The sequence below is a fragment of the Pelophylax lessonae genome (genome assembly GCF_965119305.1).
Source record: "Pelophylax lessonae genome assembly, chromosome: 11".
Classification (NCBI taxonomy): Eukaryota; Metazoa; Chordata; class Amphibia; order Anura; family Ranidae; genus Pelophylax; species Pelophylax lessonae.
Window position 1 is genome coordinate 65,126,728 of NC_138778.1, and position 20,301 is coordinate 65,147,028.

General features: G+C 45.8%; 1 protein-coding gene across 1 annotated transcript in view; it reads left to right on the forward strand.

Annotated features, from left to right (window-relative positions):
- The window catches only part of JMJD6 (jumonji domain containing 6, arginine demethylase and lysine hydroxylase), a 53,460-nt gene extending 35,502 nt beyond the window's left edge, over positions 1 to 17,958 (forward strand). The window contains exons 5-6 of the mRNA XM_082272539.1: positions 7,173 to 7,311; positions 17,427 to 17,958. Of these exons, the coding sequence (XP_082128665.1) occupies positions 7,173 to 7,311; positions 17,427 to 17,558 (271 nt within the window). The 3' untranslated portion in view covers positions 17,559 to 17,958. The remainder of the gene's footprint in view (positions 1 to 7,172; positions 7,312 to 17,426) is intronic.
- Positions 17,959 to 20,301: the final 2,343 nt, after the last annotated feature.

The following is a 20,301-nucleotide window of genomic DNA, read 5'->3' on the forward strand; positions in this document are numbered from 1 at the left end:
GGGCTAGCAGGGCAGCTTGGCAGGTTATCGAAGTGTGTTTTGAGGACATCGATTTTTGTCCTTGTGACTATGGCGACCCACTGACAGCAAAAATAACCTGGCCAAGGAATATATGCGCTTTTAATGAAAGATAAAAGTTGACTGCCTCGATGACCTGTAAAGCTGTAGGTTGGAATACTCCAGGTTTTATGCATACTTTTGTATTGCCAATGCAAGTGGTTACATTCAGGTAATGTAGTGATGGCCATATACTTATCCGTATGATTATTGATCATTCAGCGCAACTAGGCATAGAATCTCCTTCTGATCAACTTATTGAGTTTGTTTCTACAAAGTTGATCAGCTATTGTGGAATTTGTCCTGATCAATTGACTAAGTATCTGTATATTGAAAAACGAATCCTTTATACAGATCAATTAAAATTATCATTTACATTTAATATTACTAGAGAATAGATAATAAGTTTTGATCTCAAAATGCAGAACAATACTGTGGTTGTAAAAGCCAAAGATTTTTTACCTTAACCCCTTGGAGACTAAGCCTTTTTCTGACATTTGTTGCTTACAAGTTAAAATCATTATTTTTTTGCTAGAAAATTACTTAGAACCCCCAAACTATATATTTTTTATATACATTTTTTTTTTTTAGCAGAGACCCTGGAGAATAAAATTGCATTTGTTGCAATATTTTGTCACACAGTATTTGCGCAGCGGTCCAGGTATTACTTTTGGCAGTGAGAGCAGGTGCCAAATCCTGCTGGATAAAAGAAATCTGCATCTCCTTAAAGCTAATCAGGACAGGGAAACATGAAGTGCTTTTGAATTTCCTGGTAGAGCGCAGCGCTGACTTCGGACTTGATAGAACACAGTGGACTAACACCTCAGATGATATGGCTCCCCAAATCATCAGACTGTGGAAAATGTTGAATTTTATTTTGGATCTCAAGGTCCCAGAGTCTGGAGGAAGAGGCACAGAATCCAAGTTGCACGAGGTCTAGTGTGATGTTTCTACAGTCAGTGATGATTTTGGGAGCCATGTCATCTGCTGGTGTTGGTCCACTGTGTTTTATCAAATCCAAAGTCAGCACAGCCCTCTACAGGAAATTCTAAAGCATTTCATGCTTCCTTCTGCTGATAAGCTTTATGGAGATGCTGATTTCATTTTTCCAGCAGGATTTGGCATCTCCCACACTGCCAAAAGTACTAATACTTGGTTTAATGATCACGGTGCTTGAATAGCCAGCAAACTCGCCTAGTCAGGAGTAAGTACCTAGTTCCTTGCTGGGATCTTTGGTCCTGGCAATTTTTTCTTTTTAGATAGAAATTTTTTTTCTCCTGGATTTTTTCTATGAGATCCACAATCAACTGCCAGACTCAGTGACTGGATAATCTAGATTCGGTGGTCGACCCGGTCTGGCCTGCGAGCGCGCACGGACCTCGGCTCCGTGCTAGACCAGCCGTGACATAACCCCACTGGACATGGGCTGGCCTGCGAGTTAAACACATTGAGAGGTCGCATACGACTAGGTCTTGGCTCAAGTCGCAGCGTTCTTTATTGCCTATAGCCCCCCATTTCGATGGGGATGGCCCCCTCCCTGCCCTGGTCTGTCCTTGAGGCCTGGGTTCCTGTAAGCCTAGTGGTGCCTTCCATTTTGTTGTAGCCTGCGTGTTTCTATACACGTCGGGCATGTTTGTGTAGTCTGGTGGCCATTTTGCAGGGTATTGCTACACCTCATCACCTAGTGCTAACTCTTGGATCCCTTCACTTCCTGATTGCCGCGCGTGGAGTGCAGATTATCCTGGTGGCTGCAGGTGCCGGTTTCTGCTGGGCTATGAGTCTGGTGGGGTTCTCTCCCTCTCTGCTGAGAATTGCTTGGTGCTGCCAGTGCAGTGGGGGTTGCCCCTTGCAGTGTTTTTACACTTTTTTGGTGGGGGTCCCTTTGGTGACTCATGGAGTCTTTGAAGCACATCTGATCCCCTTTCTGAGGCTGCTGGGCCCAACCATCCATCGATGCACTGACGGCAGTCCTGGAGTCCTTTGTGTTCTGGGTGGAGGTGGTCTTCGGGCGACTGCCTAGCAAAAAGCTCCCCCCACCTTCCCCTGGGTCTCCCTGCTGGGTCTGCACCCACGCTCCCGGAATCCTCTGATAGTGAGGATGATTCCTCCACGGCTGCAACTGCGCACGAAAAGGTGCTGGTGGAAGCACTGATTGTATCTGTGCGTGAGACCTTGAAAATGGAGGACACAGCTGTGACGAAGGCGCAGCTTCCCTTTGGCACTCACAAGCCATCCAGAGCAGCAAAGGGGTTTCCTTTCCCCGCCTATTTTGACACAATTGTCACTAAAGAGTGGAGGCGACCAAAGTGCCCCCTTTGGGGTCTCTAAGTGTTTTGCTAGGCAATGCCCCCTATGAGGAATCCCTTATTAAGAAGTAGACTGTTCCACCGGTGGTGGACCTTCTGGTTTCCGGATTGAACAAGGCAACCATGATTCCGGTTAAAGAGTCCCTGGCCTTGAAGGATCTGGTTGACAGGAAGGAGTAGGCTGTTGCTTGCAATATATAAACGCTGGCTGGTTCGGCACTGAGGCTGGTATTCACCATTGCTCTGGTGTCGCAAACTCTTACTGAGTGGGCTAAGCTTTTACTCCGTGACCTGGAAGGAGATCGGCTCCCCCCTGCCTTTGCTGAGCTGGTGGACCAACTGGCCCAAGGGCTGCGATGCCTCTTTGGATGCAGCTTCCCTAGTGGCTCGGCTCTCTGTTTTAGCAGTGGTCCTTTGGCGTGTCTTATGGCTCAAATGCTGGTCCAGACTTCTAAAAAGGCCTTGACTTATCTCCCCTTTCAAGGAGATCGCCTGTTTGAAGCTACCCTGGATGACATTATTAAAGGTCTCTGAGGTAAAGAGTACCTTTCTTCCGCAGGCTACTAAGGGCCTCCTCTGGAGGATCCAAACGAACCTGGTCTGGCAAGCCGATAGTAGGCTTTTCTAGACCCCGCGGACAAGGCTCCTTCAGCATGAAGGTGCGCCCTCACCCGTATTGGGGGTGGGGAGGACATCTTAGCTGAATTCTGGATCTGTGGACTTCCCTGGTACAAGGCAAGTGGGTCCACTAAGTCATTCAGTCTGCCTACAAGATCGAGTTTCACTCTTGTCCCCTGGCAAGGTTCTTTCCTTCCAACTTGCGCCTGTCCCCGTACTGCTTACAGCTTCTGTTTGGGGCAGTGCAAGACCTGTTACTAAAAGGAGTGATTGTCCCGGTTCCAAATTCAGAACGTTTTCGTAACATTTTCGGGGTTTTTACTCAAACCTGTTTACAGTTCCCAGGAAGGAAGGAAGGAAGGCAAGGTGCGTCCAATCCTGGATGGACTCCAGAATGGAGCCCATTTGCACGGCGGTGGCATTCCTGCATTGTGAATTTTCTTGCCTCTATCGACATCAAGGATGCTTACCCTCGCACTCCAATATTTGCCGTTTACCAGCGCTTCCTCCGCTTTGCCGTGGGAGAGGAGCATTATCCGTTTGTAGCGTTACCCTTTTGCTCTCGCCTCTGCTCCTCTGGTCTTTACAAAAGTGTTACCCCTGGTGCTAGCATTGCTACCCCAACAAGGGATCCTTGTACTGGGCTACTTGGGTGACCTCCCTCTGCGAACGGAGTCTCCTACTGCTCTTGTTGAAAACCTGGAAATCCCCATACGAACTCTGAGGGTGTTCAGCTGGATTCTGAATTTTCAGAAGTCAGCTTTGGTTCCGTCCACAAAGCTGGACTATCTGGGTCTGACCCTGGACTCAGCCTTAGCCAGAGTGCTCCTTTCTCTGGAAAAACTCTAGATATTGCAGGCTGAAATTCATCTTCTGCTGTCCAGCAGATGGTCATCCCTCCAGACTTGCATGCGGGTACTGGGCCTCATGGTGTCTACCTTCAAGGCGGTTCTGTTTGCACAGTTCCATACGAGGTCCCTGCAAAGGGAATTCTGACCAAGGGACAAGACACTGCAGTCTCTGGACAATCTGATTCGGCTGAGCTGGGGAAAGAGGGAGTACCTGATATTGTGGCTTTGTTCTCCGGCAGGGAAAAACCTTCCTCCCCTTGTGTTTAGTCAGTGGTCACCACAGATGCCAGCCTGACCAGCTGAGGTGGCGTCCACGGCAAAAATTCTGCTCAGGGGCTCTGGAAACTGGATGAGTCCAGACTACTGATCAATGTCTTGGAACTCCGAGCGATCAGACTGTGCCTGGACCATTGGACCGATCGGCTTCAGGGATGTCCAGTGCGTATTTAATCGGACAATGCCACGGCCGTGGCTTATGTCAAAACACTAGGGGGCACAAGAAATGTCCTTGCGGCTCTGGAGGTAGCCAGCATTCTAAGGTGGGCAGAACATTCTCGGCGTGGAAAACTGGCAGGCAGATTACATCAGTCAGCTGGCGTTGGACCAAGGGGAGTGGATCCTTCATCAGGAGGAGTTTCATCAGTTTTGTCTCCGATGAAGCATTCCCGAGGTGGATCTGTTGGTCTTAGCTTAACAGGTGCAGAGGTTTGTGGCTCGGTCACGGGATGGTGGCACTGTGGGGTCAGTATCGTCTGATTTACGTCTTCCCTCCTCTCAAGCTTCTGCCAAGACATCGAGGCAGAAGGGTTTCCGGGCATCTTAGTGGCTCTGGACTGGCCATGCCGAGCTTGGTATTCCGATCTGATTAGCTTGGACGCTCCCTTTCAGGGAGGACCTGCTGTCTCGAGGACCAATCTTCCATCCTGCTTTACAGTCGCTGGCTTTGAGGACTTTGCTGTTGAATGCTAGGTGCTGATGAATAGAGGTTTGTATGAGTCGGTGATTTCAACGCTTTTAAAAGCTAGGAAATCTACTTTTAGGAAGATCTAGCATCGTACGTGGAAGTCGTACGTTGCATGAAGTGAGTCTCTTGGGGTTCGTCTTCGCTATTTCTCAGTGGATCGGATCTTGACCTTTCTTCAACGGGGGGTTGAGCAGAAACTGGCCTTGAGTACTGCCAAGTGTCAGGTGTCAGCCTTAGCGGTCTTTTCTTCAACCGCCCTTGGTCACATACTCCCTGGTGTGTACCTTTCTTAAGGGGGTTAGGCACTTGGCCCCTCCAGTGCTGTCTCCGTTTCCGCCTTGGGACCTCAATTTAGTGCTCTGTCCTCTTTTGGAGATTCCTCTGCTTACGCTGTCCCAGAAGGTGGCCTCCTTGTGCGCAGGGTGTCTGAATTGGCAGTGTTATCCTGTCCACCTTACTTGGTGGTTCACAGAGATAAGGTGGTCCTTCGTTCATTCCAAAGATTGTCTGATTTTCATTTTGAATGAAGACATTGTGTTGCCTTCCCTGTGTCCCAGGCCAAAACATCCGAAGGAAATTGCTTGGCATGCCTTGGATGTGGTCCTGGACGATTAGGGTGTACCTGGAAGTTAGAGTCTTTTAGGAAATCGGACTCAATATTTGTGCTTATGGATGGGCCTTGGAAAGGGTTGTCCACTTCCTCTGCGACCATTTCCAGATGGATCAGACAGATGGTTATTCAGGCCTATTCCATCTAGGGTCAGGTTCCTCCTTTCCCTGTCAAGGCGCACTCTACTCGGCGCTCAGTGTCTCATGGACCTTCCGTTATCAGGCATCAGTGACACAGCTTTGCAAGGCAGCTACCTGGTCGTTGGTGCAAACAAAGTTCTATAAAGTGGATGTGTTGGCATCTGCGGATGCTTCTTTTGGCCACAAGGTCTTGCAGGCTGCTGTTTGAAGGACATGGTCCTCTTTGAGGGTGTAATTGTTTTTGTTTTTTTGTTGTTTTTTTTTCCAAGTGAGCACCAATTGTTTTGGTTTAGATCAGAAGCTGTCTCCAATGAGGCCCCGTTCACACTGGGGTGATCCAACTTCCTGGGGCGACCTCCAAGGTCGCGGTGTGAGCAGCGCGCCGCGACCTCGGAGCGGCCGGCACGGACTTCATAACATTGAAGTCTATGACGGTCGCTCCGGGTCGCCCCAAAGAAGCTCCGGACCCTTTTTCTAAGTCGGAGCGACTTGTGTCGCTCCTATTAGAACGGGTCCGCAGCTTCTCTATGGAAGGCGACCTGTGAGGCGACCAGGTCGCCTCACAGGTCGCCCCAGTGTGAACGGGGACTGAACAAAAGAGAAAATGGGATTTTTGACTTACCATAATATCCATTTCTCTGATGTTCATTCACAGCACAGCACCCACTCCTCTGTGGAGTTATATCTCTTCTGACACTACTTGTAACAAAACCGAGTACCTATAGCAGAGAGGGGGAGTATACCCCCTGGAACTGCCCATAGGCATAGCCAGACTTTTTTTTTTCTGCCTAGTGTCCTACTCTGTAGGGGGCAGTATAACCCAGTGGTTAATATAGGAGCTGTGTCGGTCAATGAACATCAGAGAAATTTAATTTTTTTTTTTTTTTTTTTTTATTGGTTTTATGTAATCCCATTTTCTGAGATACTGAAGTTTGGGTTTTCACTAGTTATAAGCCATAATCTTAAAATAAAAAGAAATGCTTGAAATATATATTGGTGTGTAACGTATTCATATCAAATGTGAGTTTCACTTTTTGAATTGAATTTCCAAAATAAATGTAACTTTTTGATTATCTAATTTTGAGATGAACCTGTATATTGCATATTGAGAACAAGTGGCAATGTGCAGGAGCAAACATTCAAATGTTTGCACATGCATCCAACAGAGGCATGTAGGTGATTTCCGCAAAAGCTTTTAAATATATTTTTAAAATTTATGTCACAGGGCTAGTGAATATTCAACTATGTTTGAACCCTAGGAAAAACTTATGGGCTTATTTTTGCACCTGGCAAAGTTCTACTTTCTACCACTAGAGGGAACCTTCACCAAAGCCGCTGTGAGCTGAATGCTTGCTGCAACTGATCATGGTGTTCTGCCTTGATGGGACAGAGCTTTGAGCATGCCAAACCTTCTAATCTGTGCTTTACAGCTGATGTGGACCTAGATATATATTGTCTCCTTACAATTTAATGCACGCTTCGTTCTCTGCACTGCTTGACTATTCTTAGTCAAACCTTCTGTATGTGTACCAGATGTGAATGAACTGTGTTGTCCTTTTTGTGTTTTTTCTTTATTACTTTCTCACTTTTCCCTCTAAATTCTCACTTTTCCCTCTAAATTAACAGAATCTTGAAGCAGGAACGTCCTGAGCTGGCAGCTCTCGCAGACACTGTGGATTTGCAGGAATCAACAGGGATTGCTTCTGACTCTTCAAGTGATTCATCTAGTAGTTCTTCCTCAAGTTCTTCAGAATCTGGCTCCGAGGTGAGACTTGTGCAAAAAATCAATAAGAAATATGTTCACAGAAAGTTGGATTCCTTTACACCGGTAGATCCAGGTTCATACTGTGTTTAACTGCTGTAGGTGTTTAACAGGCTTTTTGCACATTCTCTGTTTTGTGCACATTTGACGTTTGATTGGAAGCACAGTGCTCGATACCTAGTGTGCAAAGCTCCAATTGGACTGTAGTTTACAAATCTGGAGCTTACAGGGATTTTAGCAGTTACCCCCCTAGCCATTGTATATACATTGGTGTCTGGCTGTGGCTAAATAGCCTAAGTTGTACACTGGGCCATCTCAGTGGATTGTTTATACCAAAGTGAGGCTAGGTGTAAATGTGATATTTATTGCACCATCTATTGACTGCCTTGGGTATAATTTAAAGAGAAGTATGGAAATAAAAAAAAAAAAAAAAATGTTTTAACATGCCTCCCTAGCTGGATGCAGCATTTAGCTTGATGCTGCATCTGTCCCCCGCCGCATCGAAGACCAAAAACCGCCAGTGAACTTTAGGCTTCTGTCGGCTGAATATGGATCACAGGTATGTGACCCTCAAAGAGAAGTAGGACACAGGAGATCTTTGACTCTACTTCTCCTCCTTTAAAACCTTGGTTGTCTGAATTCCATAGGTAACAGATGCAAGTGAAAGTAAACTCCACACTCTGTAACCTGCATTTTATAAATGGGCCCTCAAAATGCAGGCCACAGCGCAGACCAACATTATGGTGTATAGCTTAAAGCGAATAGAGAAAACTACAGTCTATTATAAATGGGTTCCTTAGTTACCTTTTATTTTTAAAGGTAGCAAAGGACCGTGACTGTTCTTATAGCTGCCTTATAAATTAAGAGGTAATTGGCTAGCTCAGGAGTTCCCAAACTGTGGGTCGCGAGCTGCATTTGAGTGGGTCGCGATGAGCCTGGAATTCACTGAGAGCGGGCCTGCTTAAATTGTGCAGTGCGAGCCCGCGCAAATTACAGAGAGCCAGAACAGTCAAATCGCAATGGATTCAGGAGCCCGCCCATGAAGTTTATGGAGGCTGGTCTGCATTTCCCGCGAGGAGGATACTTGCATCAGTGAGTACGTATGTGGGCTGTTATGTAGGATATGTTCATGGTGTGCAGAGCCAGCTCCTTGGTCCTGCTGGCAGCAGCGGTGGTGGCTAGACTGGCGGCGGGATTCTCTCAGCTATAGCGGACAGAGACAGCAGCCTTGGTGCCATAGGAGCACCAGGTGGCCTGGCAGGGTCAGGAGTTCATGGCAGCTTCTGTGACCCCAGTAGAGGATCTGAAGGAGAAGAGCCAGGACACCAAGACCAGCATAGAGCTCCTTATCACGGAGACTCTGAGTGAGGTATGCTGGGCCCTGGAGAGGGCAAACAGGGGCTTCACCTTCACTGTGGACCGCTGGTAGAGGAAGGAGGGTGAGTGCCATATAGCCTTATATTTATTTAAATATTAAGTGTATTCAAAAATAAATTGATTGAAATTTTTAATTTAACATCCCCCCCTCCCTTTAAAATATGCATTATTATTAATAATATTTGCATTTATATAGCGCCAACAAATTCTGTAGCGCTTTACAATATTCAATTACAGTGGGTCCCGAAAAATAACTGTATTCAGAAGTGGGTCTCGGCCCAAAAAAGTTTGGGAAGCCCTGGGCTAGCTGTATCTTTGCCTAATTTTTAACTTCTAGCCAATTGTATTTTTTTTGGGATTAACTACATCCATATATTTTTTTTTTTTTTTTTTTTTAACTTTGCTAGTGAGCAGTGGATTGTTGGATATAGGAAGGTTATATCAAAATGACAGGCGCTTCCATTTGTTTTCAGTGCACAGTACTCGCTACCAGTGGTGATCAGAGCTACAACCAGATGTTCTTACACTCGTAAAAACGGGCTGCAAGAGCAGCTTAGCCTTGACATTGGAAGTAATTATGTGTGCTTGTTAGACAAATAGCACATGACATATTGTCCTGTCATGCTTTCCTTAAGCAGTTACATTTTACTTGTTAGCACATGATAATAGGCATTACTACAACTGACGTCTTTCGGGAGTCCTTTTCAGGCAATGGTTTAATATATTGTGACAGATCTCTAGTAAAGCCAAATCCCGCGGCTATAAAAGGCACTAAGTGAAAGTAATATGATTAACAATTTTTGCACACGAGATGGCCACAGTATGTATTTATTAGATTGCAGCATCTTGTTTACCTAGGGATATATTTTATATAAAAAGGTTGTATCCCGGCTGATTCACCGGATTTCATTCAAACCTATTCAAAAGCCATCCTCCACCCTGAGTCAGTTGCAATGTTTTGCAGTGAAGGCTTTGAAGGCTTGTTTTGAATGAGATTTTTAGGATAAAATCCTCACTTCTACAACATTGGAGGTCTCTGTTGGATTTAGTAGTGTATCGCTGATAAATCAACATTTTATATTTATACATTCTATGTCATAGGTTTGTGTGCTATAATGCATCAACTATCCAGCATGTGTTTAAGAAAAATATGGCTACTTATCAGCAAATCTGCAATTCATTGTCACTAATAGTTATTAAATGTACTTTGTTGTTCTACCTATTCATTCTTTTTTAAACCAACCCCCTGACCTTTTAAAGCAGTCCCACCCCCCTGCCTCCCCCTTCCTACTGCTGAGTTAACCACTTCAATACCAGGCACTTTCACCCCCTTCCTGCCCAGGCCAATTTTCAGCTTTCAGCGCTGTTGCAATTTGAATGACAATTGCACGTTCATGCAACACTGTACCCAATTAATTTTTTTGAGACCGCTTTCGTTAGTGTTTAATCACCACTGGGTTTATTTGTTGCTAAACATCAGCAAATTTTGGGAAAAAAAACATGTTTCTTTTATAAATCTTTGCAAATAAGTATTTTCTTTCGTTCATTGACCGACACAGCTCCTGATCTTCTTAGCCATTGGGTTATACTGCCATTGGGTTATACTAGGAGTCCCCCCTACAAAAGTCTGGCTATGCCTATGGGCAGTCCCAGGGGGGTATACTCCCTCTCTCTGCTATAGGTACTCAGTTTTTTTTTTTTTTTTTTTCTGCCTGGTCAAGAAAATGGACCTAGTTCCTTGATGGGATCTCTGGTCCTGGCAATTTTTTCTTTGTAGATAGAATTTTTTTTTCTCCTGGTTTTTTCCTGCGAGATCTACAATCTTCTGCCGCACTGGGCGACAGGCTGGATACTCTAGATCCAGCGATCACCCTAGTCTGACCAGCGAGCACATGCAGACCTCGGCTCTGCACTAGGTCAGCCGATACATAGCTCAACAGGATGGGGCCTGGCCTGCGAGTTAAACGTCTTGCGAGGTCGCATACGACCGGGTCTCGGCCAGAGTCGCAGTGTTCATCCTGGCCGACAGCCCCCCATTTCGATGTTGAGGGGTTCCGTTTGGAACGGTGCCAGCCTGATTCCTGGTATGGTGAGTTGGTACCCCCTCCCCGTGGATGTAGGCCCCCCCTTGGGACGGCCGCATGCCTGGGTTCCCTTCCTTTCCGTCAGGCACCCCCCCTCATCTGTCCCCCCCCCCCCCCCCCCTCTTTCACTTATGCTGGGGCTGTCTGGGTGGTCTGGTCCACCTACTGGGGTGGGAGCAGGGCGCTATGCTGGCTGGCCCGCGACCAGACGATGGGCTGTGCAGGGAGGGGGGGGGGTTGTACCTGGTGGGGGCTCCTGCCAGTACCCTCCGTCCTGCCTGGGCCTGTCCTTGAGGCCTAGGGATCCTTCCTTTTTGCCACCAGTTTCTTGTAGCCTGTGTGCTTTAATGCACGGCGGCCATGTTTGTGTAGTCTGGCAGCCATTTTGTGGTGGTTTGCCATTGAAATTAGCGGCGGCCATGACCGTGGAGCCTTCTGGGCAGCGATTTAGGCGGTGGGAGCCCCTCATCCCCTGATGCCTGACTCCTGCATCCTTTTTTTTCCAGATAGCCATTTGTTCAGTGCAGGTTCTCCTGGTGGCTGTTGTGCCTGATTTCTGTGGCGTGGTGAGTCTGATGGGGTCCACTCCCTCTCTGCGGAGAATTGATTGGTGCGCTGTGGCTGGCAACCGGGTGGTGCTGTCAGAGCGAGCGGTGGGGGGTTGTCCCTTAGTAGTATTTTACACTTTTTGTGGGGTCCCCCTGATCCCCTCTCCCCACCCACCTTCTCTGGTGCTACTGGGCCCTCTGGTTCCTGTCCATACATTGATGCACTGACAGCGGTCCTGGAGTCCCTTGTGTCCCGGGTGGAGGTGGCTTTTGGGCGACAGGCTGGCAAAAAGCGCCCCCGCCTTCCCCTGCCTCATCGGTTTCCTCAGATCCTGAACCTGATTCTGCCACAGCGGACATGGGTCACCCTGCTGGGTCTGTGACCAAGCGCCCTGAATCCTCAGATAGTGAGGATGATTCCTCCACTTCTGCAACTGTGCATTAAAAGGCGCTGGTGGACGCACTGATTGTTACCTGTGCTTGAGACTTAAAATTGGCGGATGCAGCTACAGGTGCAAAAGAGGCTTAGGTTCCCTTTGGCACTCACAAGCCATCCAGAGCAGGCAAAGGAGTTTCCTTTCCCCTCCTATTTTGACAGAATTGTCACTGTAAAGTGGGGGAAGGCCAAAGCGTCCCCTTGCAGTCCCTAAGCGAGTTGCTAGGCCATATTCCTATATGGAGTTCCTTCCTAAGAAGTGGACTGTTCCACCAGTTAAACAAGGCAACCATGATTCCGGTTGAAGAGTCCTGGGCCTTTAAGGACCTGGCTGACAGCAAGGCGAAGGTTGTGGCCTGCAATTTGTACCCCCTGGCTGGTTCGGCATTGAGGCCGGTTTTCACCATTGCCCTGGTGTTGCAGACTGTCCGAGTGGGGCTAAACTTTTACGTCGTGACCGGGGGGGAGAGTAGCTCTCCCCTGCCTTTGCTGAGCTGGCGGACCAACTGGTCCAGGGGCTGCAGTTTATATGTGATGCCTCTTTGGATGAGGCTCCCCTAGTAACTCGGCTCTCTGTTTTTTTGGCACTGGTGCTTCGGCGTGTCTTTTGGCTCAAATGCTGGTCTGCGGACCAGACTTCTAAAAAGGCCTTGACTGATCTTTCCTTTCAGGAGTTCGCCAATTTGGTGCTACCCAGGATGACCTCACCCCAAGGCGCTGAACTGCTTTGTGTGTGTGCAGAAGTTCAGGATGGAGTCCCTTTGCATGGTGGTGGCTTCCCTGCATCAGTGGGATTTTCTTTCCTCTATCAACATTAAGGACGCTTCTTCACATTCCAATATGTGTCGGTCTCCAGCGCTTCCTCCACTTTACCTTGGGAGAGGAGCATTATCAGTTTGTGGCGTTACCTTTTGGTCTCGCCTCTGCTCCTCGGGTCTTGACGAAAGGGTTGGCCCCGGTGCCAGCATTGTTATGCCAATGGGGGATCAGAGTACTGGGCTACTTGGACATCCTCCATCTGCGAACAAAGTCTCCTACTGCTGTGGTTGAAAACCAGGAAATCACCATATGAGCTTGAGGGAGTTTGGCTGAATTCTGAATTTTCAGAAGTCTGCTCTGGTTCCGTCCACAAGTTGCACTATCTGGGTCTGACTCTGGACTCGGCCTTAGTCAGCGTGCTCCTTCCTCTGGACAAACTCCAGAAACTACAGGCTGCAATTCATCTCTGCTGTCCGGCAGGTGGGTCATCCCTTCAGACTTGCATGCAGGTGCTGGGCCTGATGGTGTCTACCTTTGAGGGGGTTCTGTTAGCACAGTTCCATACAAGGTCCCTGCAAAGGGAAATTCTGACCAAATGGGACAAAACTCCAGTCTCTGGACAATCTGATCTGGCTGTGTCGGGGCACGAAGGAGTCCCTGATATGGTTGCTTCATTCTCCGGCGCTTCGGCTGGGAAAATCCTTCCTCCCCTTGTATTGGGACAGTGGTCACCATGGATGCCAGCCTGTCCGGCTGGGGAGGCGTCTTCGACAAGCATTCTGCTCAGGGGATCTGGACACTGGAAGATTCCAGATTGCTAATCAATGTCTTGGAACGCCGAGCGATCCAGGGTTGTCCAGTGCTCATTCATTCTGACAATGCCACGGCCGTGGCTTATGTCAATCACTGAGGGGGCACAAGAAGTGTCCTGGCGGCTCTGGAGGTAGCCGGCATTCTAAGGTGGGCAGAACAGTTCATTCCAGCCCTCTCCGCCGTACACTTTCCCGGGGTGGAAAATGGCAGGTGAATTACCACAGTCGGCAGGCGTTGGACCAAGGGGAGTAGTCCCTTCATCCGAAGAGGTTTCATCAGTTTTGTCTCCAGTGGATCTGTTGGTGTCTCAGCTCAATAAATTGTGGCTCGGTAAAGGAATCCTCTGGACGCCACAGAAGCGATTGTGGCCCCGTGGGGTCAGTATTGTCTGATTTACACCTTCCCTCCTCTCAAGCTTCTGCCAAGACTTCTCCGCAGGATCGAGGCAGAAGGGATTCCAGTCATCTTAGTGGCTCCGAACTGGTCTCGCTGAGCTTTGTACACCGATCTGGTGCGGCTGGTCACCGACGTTCCTTGACGACTTGGCTGTTGAACACTAGGTGCTGAAGGATAGGTGTTTTATGAGTCGGTGATTCCTACACTGTTGAAAGCTAGGAAATCTACCTCTAGGAAAATCTACCGTTGTACGTGGGATCTACCATCATACGTGGAAGTCGTACATTGCGTTTTGGGGGGGGGGGTTGAACAGAAATTGGCCTCGAGTACCATCAAGGGCCAGGTGGGGGCTTTGGCGGTCTTCTTCCAATGACCTTTGGCCACACACTCCCTGGTGCGCACCATTTCTTCAGGGTCTCCAATATTTGGTTCCTCCAGTGCGGGCTCTGTTGAGGCCTTGGGATTTTAATTTGGTGCTTTCAGCTTTACAGAAGCCTCTTTGAAAATATTCACAAGATTCCCCTGCTTACGCTGTCCCAGAAGGTGGCCTTTTTAGTGGCTATTACTATTGCGCGCAGGGTGTCAGAACTGGTGGCGGTATCCTGTCATTCACCTTACCTGGTGATTCACAGGGATAAGGTGGTTATTCGCCCCTGTCTGTCATTCCTTCCAAAGGTTGTCCCTGATTTTCATTTGAATGAATACCTTGTTTCCTTTACTGTGTCCCAGGCCTAAACATCTGAAGGAAATTGCCTTGCATGCCTTGAATGTGGTCTGGGCGATTAGGGTGTGCTAGGCAGCTACGGAGTCTTTAGGAAATCTGACTCACTATTTGTGCTTACAGATGGACCTTGGAAAGGGTTGTCCCTTTCCTCTGCGGCCATTTCCAGATGGATCAGACAGACGGTGGCCTAAGCCTATTCCATCAGGGGTCAGGTTCCTCCTTTCCCTGTCAAGGCGCACTCTATTAGGGCGCTTAGTGCCACCTGGGCTTTCTGTCGTCAGGTGTCACGTGACGCAGGTTTGCAAGGCGGTCACCTGGTCGTCTGCACACTTTTACAAAGTTGTTTGAAGTGGATGTGTTGGCATCTGCGGATGCTTCATTTGGCCGCAAGGTTTTGCAGGCTGCTTTTTTAGAGGACCTAAACTTTTTTGAGGGTGTGGTGGTTTTTTTTTTTTTTTTTTTCAGGTCGGCTCCAGTTGTTTGGTTGAGCTCCTGTTGGCTAATGTTTAAATATCAGGAGCTGTGTCCGTCAATGAACAAAAGATAAAACGGGATTTTTGACTTACCGCAAAATCCATTTCTCTGATGTTCATTGATGGACACAGCACCCACCCCTATGTGGAGTTATAATTATCCTGACACTGCTTGTAACAAAACTGAGTGGCTATAGCAAAGAGCAGGAGTATACCCCCTGGGGACTGCCCATGGATGTAGCCAGAATTCTTTTCTGCCTAGTGTCCTACTCCTGTAGGGGGCAGTGTAACCCAATGGTTATGAATATCAGGAGCTGTGTCCATCAAACATCGGAGAAATGGATTTTACGGTAAGTCAAAAATACAATTTTTTTTTTATTTTGTTTTGCTTTTAAGTGTAAATGTGAGATCTGAAGTCTTTTTGGCCCTAGATCTCATATTAAAGAGGACCTGTCCTGCTTATTCCTATTACAAGGGATGTGTACATTCCTTGTAATAGGAATAAATGTGATAAAAAAAAAAATGGTTTTAAAGGGACAGTGTAAAAATAAAAATATAAAGCGCCCCGTCCCTCCGAGCTTGCGCGCAAAAACGAACGCATACGAAAGCCGTGCCCACATATGTAAACCTGTTCAAACCACACGTGAGGTATCGCTGCAAACATTAGAGTGAGAGCAATAATTCTAGACCTCCTATGTGACTCTAAACTGGTAACTCGCTACGCTTATGGAGATTTTTTAAGTACCAAGGTTTGTCGCCATTCCACGAGTGTGGGCAATTTTGAAGCATGACATGTTGGGTATCAATTTACTCAGCGTAACATTGTTTCACAATATGGAAAATGGCTATTTTTACTGTTTTCTTATTTTTTAATTAAATTGTATTTTTTTTTTCCCCAAAAAATTGCGTTTTGTAAGACCATCTACAATAATCTCCATTTTATTTTCTAGAGTCTCTGCTAAAAAAAAATATATAATGTTTGGGGGTTCGAAGTAATTTTCTAGCAAAAAATACTATTTTTTTTACTTCTAAACAACGTGTCAGAAATAGGCCTGGTTCTTAAGTGGTTAAAGCCACTATAAAGTATTCAGTGCTTCCAGTTATAGGAAAGCCTATATGAGCCCTCTCCATGGTGTATTGCTTAGGCCTAGTGGCTAGTCACCAGGCCCAAACAGTGTTATTTGAGCGGTAGATATAATCAACCCTGTCTAAACTATGGCATAAAGCCAGTAGAGTTAGAACTGTAGGAAAGAAATGAGTTATGCGGAAGCATTGAGTAGACTTTAAAGTGGGAATTCCAGCCAAAAAACGTTTTTATATTTTTTATTTTACTAGTTTACTTGTGTAAAAATAATTTTTTAATGATGGCTCTCCTAGGTCCAGATGGCTGCTGTGTAGGATTATAATTCTAGTTTCATTCTTGCCAGTTACTACTGTCAAACAGTGAGCAGATCCAGTCATTTTACCTTTCCTTGCCCCTTGTCCTTTCACAAAACACCTTGTATTCTATGAACAGAATACATACTGTGAATGAACAAGGAGAGATCCTGTCGCTTACCTGCCCCCGTTCTTTACTTCATCAGGTACAGAGCGTCTTGTATTTTGTGACCAGGTCTTTTGTGGTTGCATAAGGGTGGATAAACAATCCGATTCTTTCACTGCTTGAGATCCGTAGCGCTAGAAGTTTGGCGTCGACAGTAGTATCCCACATAAATAAAACTAAGAAAATTCCCTTACACAGCAGGCATCTGGACCTGACCTAGGAAAACCATCATAGGTAAGTCAAAAAATCCATGTAGCCTAGTGGGGTTTGAAACTAAAAGGAAAACTGCCATGTAGAAGGTCTTATGCAAAGACAGCAGAAAGAGGGTGCCTGGGTCAGTGTAATAGTAAAAACAAGTAACACTTTATTCAGATACTTACATCAAAGTATCTTGCAAGCTGCACACAGGGTGGATGTCGATCACCAATCAAGCAGCCAGTCGTCATGTCACCCCTCGCGATGGCTGGCTGCTTGATTGGTGATCCACATCCACCCTGTGTGCAGCTTGCAAGATACTTTTATGTAAGTGTATCTGAATAAAGTGTTACTTGTTTTTACTATCGCACTGACCCAGGCACCCTCTTTCTTCTGTTTTTGTTTGTGTCTGAGGGAATTTCCATTTCCTGCTGAGAAGCTGCCAGTGACTGTGTGTGCTATCCCCATCCATCCTGCGGACTTCTTGATATTTCTTACCACTATGAACTGTATGGACTAATTCTTCATTCTTGCTTTGAGTATCTTTTGTGATATATTGCTTATAGAAGGTCTTATGCCCATGCCACTTCCCCCCCCCCCATAAACTTTGGCTTGTAAATGTGGCAGAAACACTAGAAAGGGATATCCTTTTGGGGGTCAGGGGCTCATGTGAAATGGTTCTACCACTATAACATCTCTTCTATAAATATGGGAGATTAATGGTAGATTGTTATAATCCTCAAATGGTTTTCACTCTTCTCTTCACACAGGATGACTCGAGCTCTGGAGCAGAGACTATGGCCCACAGAAAAAAGAAAAGAAGAACATGTAGTGGGATGGGCAATGGAGATATCACCACACAGGATGACTGTGTGAGCAAAGAACGCAGCTCATCCAGGTGATATTGACACCATAAACACTGGGGGAGAGATGGCTCCTAATCTCACGGTGGAGTGCTATCAAGTCCGACTTACCTTTGCGGCTGCTGGAATCTTGCAGAGAACATACTGTGCCACCATTTTATATAAATGACGGAGACTTCAAGTTCAATTTTGGTTTTAGCCCCTTTTTTCCCCACACGGTAACTTTGAGAGGTTAAAAGGCTAAAGATTTAGACATTCTATTTTACAGTGAATATGAACCAGAGGTTCTTTAAACTACTACATAAACCACATCCACCTAAAGAAAATACAGTGCATGACGGTATGTGTGGCCTTTTCAGAGTGGAAACGAAGACCCTTTTATATGACTGATAAAACAGTTGAAGCAATACATTGAATTCTGTACATCACATTCTGCTGGCCTCTTTACTGAAGACAGTTGATTTTCTTGGATGGAGAGTTTTACTTTTTGGTGCAGACAATAGGACTATTTAGTTGCCTTCGAGGGGGAAAAAAAAACACCCACTACAAAATGGGGCAGAATGTTTGTTACGGTCATCTCGTATTATTGGTTATAGGCATATTAAAGTAGACCATGCCATTCCTCTTACTATTCCATCTTACAGTACCTGTGTATAGAGGCCACTGTGGGCTCTCCATTGCTTCACCTTTTAAATCACAGCTCTCTAGTAATCCTGATATCAGCTGTGAAAACTTTCAAAGTTTACTTTTACAATCTCTATTCCTTCATCCTCCCTTTCTGTTTGTATTTATTTATTTTCCTAGGTGACCTCCGCTAATAGGAGAGGGATGTAGTTCTAGCCAATTGAGTAATGGAGATGACGGTAGTATTCGGAAAGAAGATTTTCACTTTACCTAGAAAAGTCTGATATCCAGTCTGTGTTTACAGCTGCAACCTAGCAAATGATTCAGAGCTGTGATACAAGAAAGGGAGCAATTAAGAGCTCTTAACAGCCTCAATGCACTGGTATTGTGAAAGCTGAGCTCCGTGGCCTTCTTTTTCCCATGCAGTGTGGCTGTGCCCGCACCGCATTGGTTTACTGCTCGCCTAATTCTCCCAGCACAAGACTCTCGCCCCCTGCGGTCTTGTGCGGTGGAATGTTCCTTACGTCATCACGCCCATAGACCGCTTCTAGATGTGAAGACTTCGAACAGTCCACTGCTGGAAATGGGGGAAGTGTCTTTTTTACAGGAAGATTCAAGGATGGGGTGAGTATAGACTCTGTGATCACCCCTATACAAAATGAGCAGTTAACTCCATGCAGTACACTGCAGGCACAGCCCCACTGTAACAGGAGAAACAATTAAGCCTGAGTTGGGCTTTTAAATAGCATGAGTCACTTTAAATGTATAAATGTAGATTGTAGTAATGATGTCTGAAAGTTTGTTGCAAATAACGTTTTCGTTTCACAAACATTAGCTGCTTGGGACCCATGCTAATTATTTACCTTCTTTAATTTGTGAGTCACCGACCCCAAACAAGTGTGCAACAAGTTCATTACTAGTGAACCAGAAGCCATGATCCATATGTCTCATTTTGGGTTAGTGATGCAATGTGTAGAAGACTGAGACAGCCAGGCATCTATCATTTTAAGAGCATTAGTGTCAGTCTATCCATTTCTGTCATACCACGTTTGCCTTTAATAACTACAATAGTATAACACAATTGAACATTACGATCAATTTTCTGTTACATCATTTGTAAATGTCTAAAGAATGCCATGTGCTTTACCAATTGCTTTCTATCATAATTCACTTTAGTTACTGCACTGTGGACTTCATTGCTGCTTTTTTTGTATTGCCTTATTAAAGCCCTTATGTTCTCAGCATCACCCTAGTCCTGAAAACGGGACAACCTATTTGTATCCATCTGAAAGGCCTTGTGGTATTCATATGAATGCATATTCTTATATTTGACACTTGAGGATGGGTGTGGTTTCTTCAACTGATGACCCTTCATTACAGAAAGAGGCAAAGCTTTACAGTCCACAATTCCATGTTGCCATTCTTCTCCAGCTCGTATGGTGATTGAAAGTCCCATTCACGAAGCAAGAATTGTTACCTGCATTTTAGTATGAGCAAGAGAAGGGTATTGTTTATCAAGACTTAAATTGGAGCCAGAATTTTCCAGAATAAGTTACCTGATTAATCAATAATCAATGTTCCTTCTAATGACACTCTTTAAGAAATTATGGAATGTAAATATACCTTCTAAGCAGACTTGACTACACTCCGGAAAAAAACAAAACAAAAAAAGGTTTTTAAATATGTTCGGATAATCCCCAAGATTCTGGGCTGCCAAATAATTCCAGTTTAAACAAATCCAAGCTGTGGAAGTCTTCTTAAATTCTAGTTACACTGATGTGTATCTTATACTACAGTCTGTGATCATGTTAATTTAAATATTCTTTACTCATTTAATTTGTATGTTTTTTTTAATGTTTTCTAACAAGAATAAAATGAATGGACTCATTTTAGAGATTTCCTCAAATGTTTTTATTTATAGCTTAAAATCACTATTTCATCCACTTCATTTAGGTATGCACAGTATGTGTAGCCAAACCTTTTTTCTCTTACGTCCTCTGACAGTCGCCGCCCACTCATACAATCTGCACGTCTGGTTATTGGTCTTATCCACAGGAGTAAGCTAGGCAGAAGATTTTTGTTAGAAAACATTCACAAAACCTTTGTATAGAGACACCTACAGGGGCTGTCCCTCTGGTCCAATACACCCATCTAGCTG